A 12202-nucleotide genomic window follows, 5' to 3' on the forward strand; every position below is an offset into this window, starting at 1 on the left:
TGTTATAAGGGCTATTTTAGGGTAGGTGTGCCTTGAGATTTTTACTTGTCCTTTGGTGTGCCTTGTGCCCAAAAAGTTTGGGAACCACTGCTTTAGAGAATGCCCAGACTTTAAGTGCTACAGGTGCAATGAGCAAGGGCATTACGCCAAGGAGTGCAGGTATGGAGCGGAGAGAGAGAGGCGAAAGAGAGAGGAGGAAGACGAAAAGAAGGAAGACGACGAGAAGGAAAACGAGGAGGAAGACGAGGAGGAAGACGGGGGGGAAAGGCGACGAGGCGGAGGAAGCAAAGAAAAGACCCCATGATGAGATCAGCAGCGAAGATCAAGGTCCAGTGGAGGAGGACATCTCGGAGGCTTCGGTGATGGAAGAGAAAGCACCGGACGCGGGAAAGAACAAGAAAAGTGCCAGGCAGAGCGGCGGAGGCGCCGACGGAAGCAGCAGAGGCGCCGAAGGGAGCAGCGGCGGGGGAAAGAAGTGTTGAGGTCCTGGAGGGGTAGAAGACATCTCGGAGGCTTCAGGAATGGAGGAGGGAGAGCTGACGGAGGACACTGGGGGCGCCATGGTCTTCGGGAACCCCAATGATGAGCAGAGGGACGCGGCATGAGGAGAAACAGGCGTGAGGAGGAGAAGAAGACCTCAGCGGAGAACGCCGGGCTGAGTGCCAGACGCAGAGCGGACAAGGAGAGAGGTGGAGAAAAGGAGAGCGAGATCAACACAGGGGGAGCTCGGGAAAGAAGCCAGCCGAAGGAAATGATGCAAAGGACGTTAATTATAACAACACCCCTTGTGATGGCAACGATCTCATCCCTCAACGGTAATGGTCTAAAAAGCAAGTCCAAAAGAAGCCGGGCGCTAAGTCTATGTAAGGCCAGCATCATATGTCTGCAGGAGACACATTGGGATGGGGAGTGTGTGGATGAGGTTAGAAAGGAGTGGATGGGCGAGGTGTTTGCAAATAATGGGGGTGTACATGCAAGGGGGGTGGCGATACTTATTAATTCGGGGGATGTGAAGAATGCAAGGAAGGTTGAGGATGATGGGGAAGGGAGGATGATTGGGGTACAGTATGAATACATGGGGGACACGTTTAAGTTGATTAATGTATATGCACCTAATAGCAAGAGGGAGAGAGTTTTTTTTGTTGAGGGGTTGGAGGGCAAATGTGAGGGGAACTGTTAGATTGTGGGAGACTTCAATGTGTGGTGTGGAAGGCTGGATGCGCCTGCGGGTGCTCGTTTTAGTAATGACTCCTCGAGGGTGGCACTCAAAAAGATAATGAATGAGAATGGGTTGATAGATGTCTGGAGAGAAAGAAACCCGGATGTCAGGGAATCTTCTTGGAGGTGAGTGGTGAAAGACAAACTACTGCAGAGCAGGATTGATTTAACACTCTGCTCGGAAGCTGTCAATGAAAAGATTGGAAGGATTGAATATAGGACCACAGCGGTAAGTGATCATATGGTTCTTAGCCTCAGGATGGGGCTGAGAATGAATGGGAGAGGCGGGGGTGTGTGGTGCTTGAATGCGAAACTACTGAAGGATGAGGTGTATAAACAAAGAGTGAGAGAATGTATAAGGGAGGGGGGTGATACAAGGGACAATAATATATTAGGTTGGTGGGGGGGGGGGTTAAAAGAGGAGATCAAGAGAATAAGCATAAAACACAGTAAGGGGAAAAATGTGCTTGATAGAAGAAAGGAGGAAAGGGTGAGGGGAGAGTTGGCTAAAGAGGCAGCAAAGATAGACGGAGACACAGGGAGAGATGTAGGGAGATACACGAGGATCAAAGATGAGCTGGAGGGTTTAGAGAGGGACAAATGCAGGGGGGCGATAGTTAGAAGCAGGGCAAAGAATGCAATGGAGGGGGAAAGATGTACGGGTTACTTTCTGAGTTTGGAAAAAATGAAGCAGGAAAATAAATATTTAAAACAGGTTGAGGGAAAGGATGGTAGGAAAAAAACAGATTTAGTAGGGATAGCAGAAAGAGTGGAGGAGTTTTACAGGGAATTATTCAAGACAGAAGAGGCAGAAAGAGAGAGTGTAGAGACGGCCATAGACAGCATGGATAAAGCTTTAGATGATAGTGAGAGAGAGATGTGTGAGGGAGAGATTGGTACAGGAGAAATAGATCTAGCAATAGGAGGGTTGGGTAGGAATAAGAGTCCGGGGTTAGATGGGTTAACGGCAGAATTTTATATTACATTTAGGGAACAGTTGGTACCGGTGCTGCATAGGGTGTTCAAACACATTGACGAGGAGGATGACCTGCCGGCCAGCATGGCAACAGGGGTTATAAGCATCATTTACAAAAAGGGTGATAGGGACAGGTTAGAAAATTACAGGCCGTTAAGCATGCTTAACAATGACTACAAAATATTGGCGAAGGTGTTAGGGAATAGAATGAAGAGGGTATTTAAAACAGTGGTGGGTGGGACCCAGGCGTATAGTGTACCGGGGAGGGTTATAATCAACACGACAAGCAGCATCAGGGATACCATTAAACACATGAAGGAGGGGGAGGGTGGCATAGTCATGAGTCTTGATTTAAATAAAGCGTTTGATCGTGTCAAACATGATTATGAACTTCAGATAGATAGGCTGATTCCACACTTGCTCAGCATTCACACACTCATGCTTTACCCCTTTCAGAAACTCCCCCCATGCCATTAGCGCCTCCCTGTGGTACTCAGAAACACTGCTCAGCATTTCTTTTCTCAAAGCCATGAACAAGGCGCTGTCCCCACAGCCTCCACACTTATTGATAGCTTCTTTTAAAAATACTTTCCACGCATGATCTTTTTTTCCCTCCTTGTCCCCAACATATTTTAACATCATTTTAACCCTTAGCGCCTTCTTTTTCCTTCCCAAGTTGATCAGCTTCATCCCTCCATCCCTATACTCGTTCTCCATTACTTCCCTATCTATTTTAACGCCCTGCCCTTCCCACAAAAATTCATTTATTGCCCGGTCTATTTCTTTATGGACCCTTTCAGGCATTTCCATGACGGTCATGATGTAGACTAATCTGCTCACTATGAGCCCATTTATCACCACTACCTTCCCTCTTAACTTCAAACGCCTCATCCTCCAAAACTTTAACGTTTTCTTCGTTCTGTTGCTGATTCCCTCATATTGCTCATCCCTCCCTTCCATTTCTTTTATACCCAAATTAACACCCAGCACCTTAAAATAATCTTTCCTTTCCTTGAGCCCTATTCCTGTCCTATCCACTCCATCCTCACCTATATACATTACCTCTGATTTGTCTATATTTATCTTTGCCCCTGACGCCCTGCCATACTGCCCTACTACCTCTAACACTTCCCTCACACTTTCCCCATCTCTGACCGTAACCGTGGTGTCATCTGCATACTGGTACAGGAGACTGACCTGTCCCCCCGGTATCTCCACCCCCCTGATGTTCTTGTTTTGAGTTAGCATTGTGGCTAATGGTTCAGCCGACAAGGCGTACAGCATGGAGGAGAGATGACATTCCTGCCTGACCGACCTCCCTAACCTAAACACGTTTGTAACGATCCCATTTATTTTAACGCAACTCACCGCCCGACTATACAATCTTTTAATCCAACCCAACAACTTCACCCCAAATCCTGCTTTCCTTAACACTCTATATAAATAATCTGAACCATATGATCACGGTGCAGAAGTGTGCTATATTTGATCTCCAAATGTGGAAGGCGGGTTTTAGAAACATAAAGGATTTAGTTTATGAGTTTGTGCCGGGGTTCATGGGGGCACGGGTGATAGTGGATGAGGTGAGGGGTAGGGGGGGAATTATGCCGTTGAGGACGGCGGAAAAAATCATGGAGAGGGTGAAAAAGGGTATGCCTGCGGGGTGGGTGAGAATGGTTGAATGTGAGGCTACAAGAAGTGGAGAGAGCGTGGCGGAAATGTATGTGGGGGAGGGGGATACTCGGGTTAAAATTGAGAAAGTAAACACAAGGGCGATTTACAAAATGCTGAGGGGAGGTAAAATAAGAAGACCTGCTTCTGAGCGTGTGTGGGAAAATGTTTGTGAAAAGTTTGATGTGCAGAAGGTATGGCGGAATTTAAGGGTGAAATGGAATAGCATTGAATGTGAGCATTTTTATTTTATGTTTCGTCACAACAGGGTGTACAACAATTTGATCATAAGCAGGTTTTGATGTCACGGTGAAGAAAGAGTGTGATGTGTGTAAGGTAATGGTGGAAACGTGTATGCATGAATTCTTTGAATGTGGAGAGCTGAAGGTGTATTTTGAACGGCTGAAAGGATTAATTGAGAAGTGTTGGGGGCATAGAATATTAAAAACGTTGGTTTGGAAGGAGTTGTGGCTGTTTGGGATGAGTGGGGGAGTGAAAGGTCCCAATGTGAATCTCTGCAACTATGTGCTGAGCCATGCCCGGTATGCTGTTAAACTCAGGAGAGACTTGGCCCATTATGGGAATAGAAAGGAAGATGTATGGAACATATTCAAGAGGATTTTAAGCAAGGACGTTCAGAGGGCACATGTGTACCTAGAAAAGGATGCCTTTCTGGAGAACTTCGTGGATGGGTGCTCTCTGGTGGAGGTTGGTGAAAATGACAGACTGGTGTTCAAATATGACAGTGTTGTTGGCTAACATGTGTATATTGTGAAAAGTGAAAAGCGTAAAGTATGGTTAAAATGATTGCCTGTCGGCTGTGAATTTTTTCACGTACTTTGATTTTGTATTATCATTTACAATGATTCGACATTCAAGTAAGATCCAACTGTTTTTAGGCAATCTTTTTTGGCTAATTGCATTCAGGTTATTTATTTATTTTGTGATGTTATGCATGAATAGTATGTTTGATCGTTTTAAATGCAGGGCCACATTGAAACCAAATGTACAAATTGTAAAGATTGAATTGTGAATTTACTAATAAAAAAATATAAAATGTTTACAGAATGGGAATCCTATGAGCGCCTCGTTAGAGGAAGAGACTGAGGGAGCACACAGAAAGGAGAGAGAGAGGTGGGGGGGACATACACCCAGCATGTGGGCCTATCTGTATGATGTGGCTCTTTGCAGTAACGCAGGGAAATGATTGGCTCTCAACCTCTAACTGGTTGGCCACCCCTGCTGTACACCCTAGTGTCCTTCAGGGTAGGGTGGGGGAGAGAGGCGCTGTACCCCAGCATCCTTTCCTCAAGGAGGGGGTAGGGTGGGGGAGAGAGGCGCTGTGCCCCAGCGTCCTTTCCTCAAGGAGGGGGAGAGAGGCGCTGTGCCCCAGCGTCCTTTCCTCAAGGTGGGGGTAGGGTGTGTGAAGTCCTCATCAGGGTCTTCCTCACTGTCATCACTGATGTCACTGTCTTGGTCATGGTTCTCCACAGTATCATCAGGCCATTGAGGGGCATTTGGTCTGATTGCCAGGCTGTAGGCCGAAGAAAGATGCTGGATGTGTGTGTCCACGTCAGCAAGTCTTTTCTTTAGAAGACTAGCTAATCCATCTCTCCCTTCTTGAGTCATGTCTAGGGCAGAACATAGAGAATAGAATAGTGAAAAGGCATCTCATTTTTGTTACTAGTACACACTGTGGATGTTAAGTAGTATTTGGTTATGGCATCATGGAATTTACCACGATGTCCTCCACATGACACATGTTGCATTTGCATCCTGATCTTGTCAGCCTGACTTCTCAGATAAAGGCAGTGCTGCCTCTTCTCCCTCACAATTATGGCCCTCTCCTCCACAAGTCTCCTTTTGCCCATGTAAGCATCAAATACTTTTTTTTGGGCCTAAATGGACACCGATTCTGAAGAGAGAGGAACAGCAAGCATACCATTACCGACCAAGACATGCACCAGTAGGATAAGTGACCGGTCATAGTCCATTGACTGGGAAGCTGGTGTTATAGGTCTTGCTTAGTGCCAGAAAATAAACATATTATATAAACACAAACAAGAGAAGCTCTTACCATCACTTTGCACTTCCCATGGCCATATTAGACTGTCTGTTGTTTGCTGTTCTGCAGACAGTCTTCTCTCCACCTCTTCTTCCTGGATTTCTCCTTCAGGAGGCTGTCCGGTGTTGTACTAGCGTATTGCCGCTAAGTGTTTGGTCTTTTCCTCCCTTAACCTTTTGCGACGCAACTGCCAAATCGTATTGCTGTCTCTATGACGTAATTGTAAAAAAGATTACTGAAACAATGTTCAATGGAATTTTTTAATTACATGACTGCAACTGAATAATAATAACTTACCAGTCTGTCTATAGAGAGGCAAGCTTTCTTTTGGCACAGCCCTAGAAATAGCTGCTCAATGGACATCTGGAGAGACTGATTGTCGCCTGATGTGTTGTCTTGGGTAAATAACAAGAAACACAGTTTGAGGACAAAGAAAACATAAGTGTTAATACTATACGTTAAATAACAATGTTATATTATCAAGTTAGGAAACAGCATACCGTTTGTTGCCCAGTCTCTAACATCATTAACCCATTATTGGACTTTGTCCTCAGGGCATCCAAGCTCTTCGCAGGTGTCCTTCATTTTTTGAGTCTCACCCTCCAACATTGCGATTATCTGTTGTAAAAAAGATGTTGCCGATACAGATGTATTTTCAAGATTTTCACCCAAATTTCCATAACTTTTCATGTCTTGAAAACAGTAATTAATCATTCAAACTTTTCCATATATACTTACATGGCCAATTACCTTGACATATCTCTTGGCCAACACGACATTAAGGTTTTCCTGCTTCCGTCTGTTCCATCCCATTGCATGGACAGTCAACATGTCATTGCGAGCGGTTTTTAAAAGTAAAATTGAAAAGCAGATAATATAACTTGGGTATTTGGAAATCAACTCATAAAAACTCTAGTACTGTTGAAACAGACTACATCAAAGACAAAGATAAAGTATAGTAAGAGATGGATAAAAACTTCAAGACAGAATTATGTTGGTCTAATGACAAGAGGACATACCTGATTTTGTCATGTACTTAGTTGTGATGGCACAACGTGACAGAAAGCTGTTCACCATCTCCACTTCTTCCCCGGCCGTCGAACCAGCACCCTCCACATTTCTCCCACTCCACACAATCTAACAAATACACATATATTATGTCATAGATTAATTAAAAAAAATTCTTACAATCACAATAATATAAGAGTGGGCCTACCTCACACTTTGCGGAATGGGCCTCGGCATGCATGACCGAGAGAAACGGTTGCATGCTCAGCAAAGGTCGCAGTTCTGTCATTGCCACTTTCTCGAGGTAGGGCCAGTATTTACAAGCAATATCTGTGCAATAAAAATGCACGTTTGTAGCTTGAAACTGCGTTTGAAGGAACAAGAGGTAGGCAAATATTTCTCCTCTGAACATGTTGAGAGCTTTCAGTAGCACTCCAGGTCTACATACAGCCACCTCTAAACCCTCTTCATCAAGCCTGCTGGCTCTTCTTGCTGTCTCTCGAGCAGCTGACCACTGGCTGGTAGCACATGTACCTTTTCCTGGGGTCTACAATTAAAGACATTTGAATGTTACACTCTCAAAACAAGTAAAGGCTAGAAAAATCATAGGAAAAAAAATGTTGTGCTTACACATTTGACATTTGTTCTGACTTTGTCTACAAAGTCTGTGACAGCCGAGTCTTCCATGATGAACGGCCATTTAAAAAGTGGTTCATCGATCCTAAATTCAAAAATAAATATTCAATTCATTATTATCATCATTGATAGGCTACTTCTTAAATTCAATTGACATACAAAAAAGATGTACCTCTGTGACTGTCGGAAACGGTACTGTTTCCTATTCCCATCCACTGACACAGCCAACATTTTGGGAGTAGAAGCTGGGCATGAGAAGGGTTCCTCACACGTCATTTTCTGGCACTCGTACTGGCAGGCCATATACTCCAGAAAGCTTCTTTGGAAGACATCTCCATGGATTTTTCCTGTCTGGAAGTTTGAGAAGCAAAATTGTTACCTTACACATGTCAGAATAATACGAGGAAACAGGAAGACTTTCACAGTGGTTGGAGGCAAGAGGGGGGCTATTAGGAGTATCCCTAACACACGATATCCTGAAAAGTGAAGGTCAGGTTAGGATTGGCAGATGCTGGAAGAGAAGGAGCATTATTTCAGCTTTTGTCATATGCACCATGACTCTACTTTCTCTACAGTAAAATACATAATCCTATTTTTTCCCACAGAAGAGCACAATGTTTTTCATCATACAAATTGTGTTCTTCAGTAAAGAACAAAAGTTGGATTATGATATGTTTGATCTTATACAGTATGTCCTACATCTACCAGTGCTAGGTTTTTAGCTCTAATGTAACACTAGTTAAACTACTTTCAGTCACATTGTAAGCTTTTCAATTTAGTTATTTTGACATAAACATATTTCCAATCAACACGTTTCATCTACACAAAATAAAATGCATCCTTTCACAATGCCCTCTACTTATGCAATACTCAGTGAAAGTCATCTTACCCTCCCATAATGCTGTGTCCTCCGTTCCAGCATCTGTAAAAAGGCCTGTCTGGACAAACCTGGTGCCACAGTCTTCAGGTACTCAAAAGATTTGAAGACATCCGTGGAATATAACGTGTCTCCGTTCACAGAAGCTGGCCAGTAACCGCTTCTAATGAGGTCTCCTCAATCAGGTGTCCATTCGTAATGGCATGTGTTGCACACCCTCTTGGGGAGATGCAAATCATAACGCCCTAATAACAAATACAGTTTAGTAAAAACAATCGCATTCATTACCTGTATTAGGGTGACAAAAAGAACACTTAAAATCATACCATTAATGCAGACGAAAATGACAGGCCTGCCTATAGACTCTGTAACACCTTCAGGGTTACACGAGTGTGAAGGCCTACCAGTGGGCAGAAGACGATCTGTGAAGAGAGGTTAAAAATATGTCTTAAACTAGCAGCACATTAGGAAAGTTATAAAATAACCACTTGGGGCTAAATTGTGTTAAGTGAAATACCTTGGTGTCTCAAAGTGAACATGTCATGTCTTGACTAGTGACATTGTTGGGGGAATACAATTGAAATATCCTTCATTGAAGGACTCCCTGATATGAAGGGTGTGTATGCTGTGTTTAGAAATGTCACAGTCATGACACAACCATTCAAGGGGCATGCATTCTCTGCAGCGAAGGACCGCAGGAGCGGAGCAATGTGAGCATCTCCTTTCCGGTACCATAGTTGAAGACAGCAAGCTGTCCAAGTGATGGGACCTTGCCTTTTGCCACTCCAATTGGGCAGCACTTTGGCGCAGGCACCATGAGGAAGAGGTTGATGGCTGATCAACCAAAAGCTCCTGCAATTGCTGAATCTCATCTTCTGGAAACAAACAAAAAAGAAAATGTTCAGCATCACAAAAGCGAACTCATATTGCATCACGTATTCGTTTGATGTTATGTTGACACATTTCCTAACTTTCAATGATAGTAAATGTCATCCTACTAAAAAGCTGAGGGGGTACTGCAGAGGTTGCTCCAGCTGGTTCCACAGTCACTGGACTGTCAATGGCAACAGTTCTGGCTGGAAAATAATAATAATAATAATAATAATAATAATAATAGATATATTGGTAACAGATAATAATTACAGAGAACAGGAGGCAATCGCAGGCAAATGTTATGCATTAAAAGAGTTCTAACAGTTCTAACCAACTCTAACTATTTATTACAATGGCCTATTTTTATATGTGCGACGGAATAACAGATATTTGTTCAATACCTCTCTAAGCTGAAACATGCTGTACCAATCATGTTGCGAACAATCAAAACAAAAATGATATGTTAATCATGAATACCTGTATACATGCACAAACCTTTAGTACGTCTGCAGGTTGCCCCACTTCTGCTCCTCCTTTTTAGAGGACACCCCTGAGCATCTTTGCCAACCCAGCGGATTCTGCTCCTGTTAGATGCTGCTCTGGCCCTGTCTTCTTCCTCCTTCAATAAAGTAGTCATGCATTTTCACAACAAGCTGCTTTTCATTCCCAGTGTATTCCTATTCACTTACAAGCATTACAAAATTACAAGAACATAATCAATCAACCTAATCAGTACATCGGGCACAAAACCAATACAATTGAAATTAAAAAATGTACCTTCAGTTGTTTACAAAGTAAATCGGCAAGGAAAATGGCATCTTCTAGCTGTTCTATTTCGTATATGGCTTCGCCCTCTAAGGCTATCGCTATTGGGTAATCCCCCTGCGCCCCCGTGCAGAACTGAAACACTTGTAGTCCACGCCCACCCGCAAGGTGGGCCCCACCCTCGGGTCTCCTTCCGGTATAAATAGGAAGGTGGCCTGCTCCCTCTTTTTTTCAGCAAACCAGCACAGTTACTGAAGCATAGCAATTGAGAATCATCATGAGCAACAACCGCGTCCGTGGTTGTCCCTCATGTGGCTCTGGGTTCATAATGAGTTATGACCTGCAGAGATAAAAGCAGTATGCGAATCCTGCCGGGGGTCAGAGCACGCGTACGCGGCTCTAAACCAGCAGGTAGCATGCACTGCGCTCGTCTCCCCTCGGGCGACAGGAAGCGGAGAGCGGACACTCTTGCTGCTGTGGCCGAGGAGGACGATTGGCCCGTCCAGGCTTACGAGCCCGCGGACGGGGCCTCGTGTCCCTGGGGCAGAGTGCCGGGCAGGAGTCCGAAGCAACTCCTGCCCCGCCTCCCTCCACGGTTCACCGTTCGGTTCTCCCCTCCCTCCTCTCCCCCGGACGGGGGAGACAGAGTCGGAGCAGGATGCCAGCTTGGCGGCCGAACATGCTTTCCCCCTCTCCGTCACCACAGCGCGGCGGCGTCTGTTACGGAGACGGCCAGAAAAGTGCTACTGGACGCTCCAATCAGCCCGGACGGGCTGTTTGGACCCCAGTTCATGAAGACGGCCGCGGAACAGGTGGACGGCATTCGCCAGCATGTACAGCTGGCTCCAGTCGGCTGAGCTGCCACAGCGGCACCAACGCCCGCAGCAGCCGCGGCGTCCACGCCGGCCACAGGAGGCCGCAAGCGGAGAGACGCCCACAGCAACCGCCCCGGCGGCTGCAGGGGCTCCGTCCCACGTCTCCGCTCCCCCGCCACCCCGGAGACAGGGTCTCCCGACGGCGAGTCAAATGGGAGTGAGGCTCCCCCGCTCCTGGTCGGCTCCGCGATAGCCTCCGAGGAAGCGGAGCCGGTAATTAAGCCGGCTGCCACTAATCCGTTGATTAAGTAGGCAGCAGGGCTCCCTGCAGAAACCTGCTGGTTTTAACCTATCGGTTAATAAACCTGCAGAGCTCGCGGCATTCCTCTGTCCGAGATACGCCTCCTACACACGGTCATAACCCATAAGCGCCGGTATAACGCCTCATGTGGACAGCACTGCACACACCTCCACTCATCCCCTGAGCGTGTACACGCCTCATGATGACAGCCGGAGTGAAACGCAGCGTGTGGAGGTTTCCTCGCAGCCCTTTCGCCTCACGGGCAGCGGCGGCGAGGGCAATGGCGTGGCTCGTCACCATGACGACCATTACAGCACATCACAGAGAAGCCAGAACGGGGAATGAGCAGTATTCCAGGCTGAGTGCCCCCAGCGGAAGCGCCCGCAGCGCCACGGCTCGCTACAGAAGCCTGCTGGTTTTAACCTATCGGTTAATTAACTGCAGAGCTCGCTAATTAAGCCGGCTGCCACTAATCTGTTGATTACCAGCAGGGCTCGCTGCAGAAGCCTGCCCGTTTTAACCTCGGTTAATAACCTGCAGAGCTCGCGGCATTCCTCTGTCCTAAATACGCCTCGTACACACGGCCTTAATAAACCCATGAGCGCCGTTATAACGCCTCATGTGGGCAGCACTGCACACACCTCCATCCATCCCCTGAGCGTGTACGCGCCTCATGATGAGAGTCGGAGTGAAACGCAGCGTGTGGAGGCTTCCTCGAAGCCCTTTCGCCTCACAGTGGCGGCGAGGGCAATGGCATCACAGAGAAGCCAGAACGGGGGAATGAGCAGTATTCCAGGCTGAGTGCCCCCAGTGGTAGCGCCCGCATCGCCACGGCGCCAGGTCTCGCTGCAAGAAGCCTGCTGGTTTTAACCTATCGGTTAATAACCTGCAGAGCTCGCTAATTAAGCCGGCTGCCACTAATCTGTTGATTAAGTAGACAGCAGGGCTCGCTGCAGAAGCCTGCCGGTTTTAACCTCGGTTAATAACCTGCAGAGCT

General features: G+C 46.3%; 1 protein-coding gene across 4 annotated transcripts; it reads right to left on the reverse strand.

Moving 5' to 3' along the window:
- Positions 1–91: 91 nt before the first annotated feature.
- LOC307019748 (uncharacterized protein) lies at positions 92–8995 on the reverse strand. Of its 4 annotated transcripts, XR_013802735.1 has the most exons (13): positions 8969–8995; positions 8778–8873; positions 8464–8696; positions 7747–7925; positions 7569–7659; positions 7147–7485; positions 6950–7067; positions 6669–6729; positions 6431–6548; positions 6228–6325; positions 5943–6139; positions 5604–5780; positions 92–5496 (listed from the first exon to the last, which is right to left on the reverse strand). XR_013802735.1 is itself a non-coding variant. In XM_079650834.1 (12 exons), the coding sequence occupies exons 2-8, from the start codon at positions 8494–8496 to the stop codon at positions 6545–6547; spliced, it is 813 nt and encodes a 270-aa protein (XP_079506960.1). In that variant the 5' UTR covers positions 8497–8696; positions 8778–8905; the 3' UTR covers positions 92–5496; positions 5604–5780; positions 5943–6139; positions 6228–6325; positions 6431–6544. The 4 variants fall into 4 exon arrangements, 2 of the variants coding, with proteins under 2 accessions (XP_079506960.1, XP_079506959.1); XM_079650834.1 differs by lacking the exon at positions 8969–8995 and having other exon boundaries at positions 6681–6729; positions 8778–8905; XM_079650833.1 differs by lacking the exon at positions 8969–8995 and having other exon boundaries at positions 8778–8905.
- Positions 8996–12202: the final 3207 nt, after the last annotated feature.

The sequence above is a fragment of the Notothenia rossii genome, assembly GCF_949606895.1.
Source record: "Notothenia rossii genome assembly, chromosome: 9".
In the NCBI taxonomy this organism is placed as follows: Eukaryota; Metazoa; Chordata; class Actinopteri; order Perciformes; family Nototheniidae; genus Notothenia; species Notothenia rossii.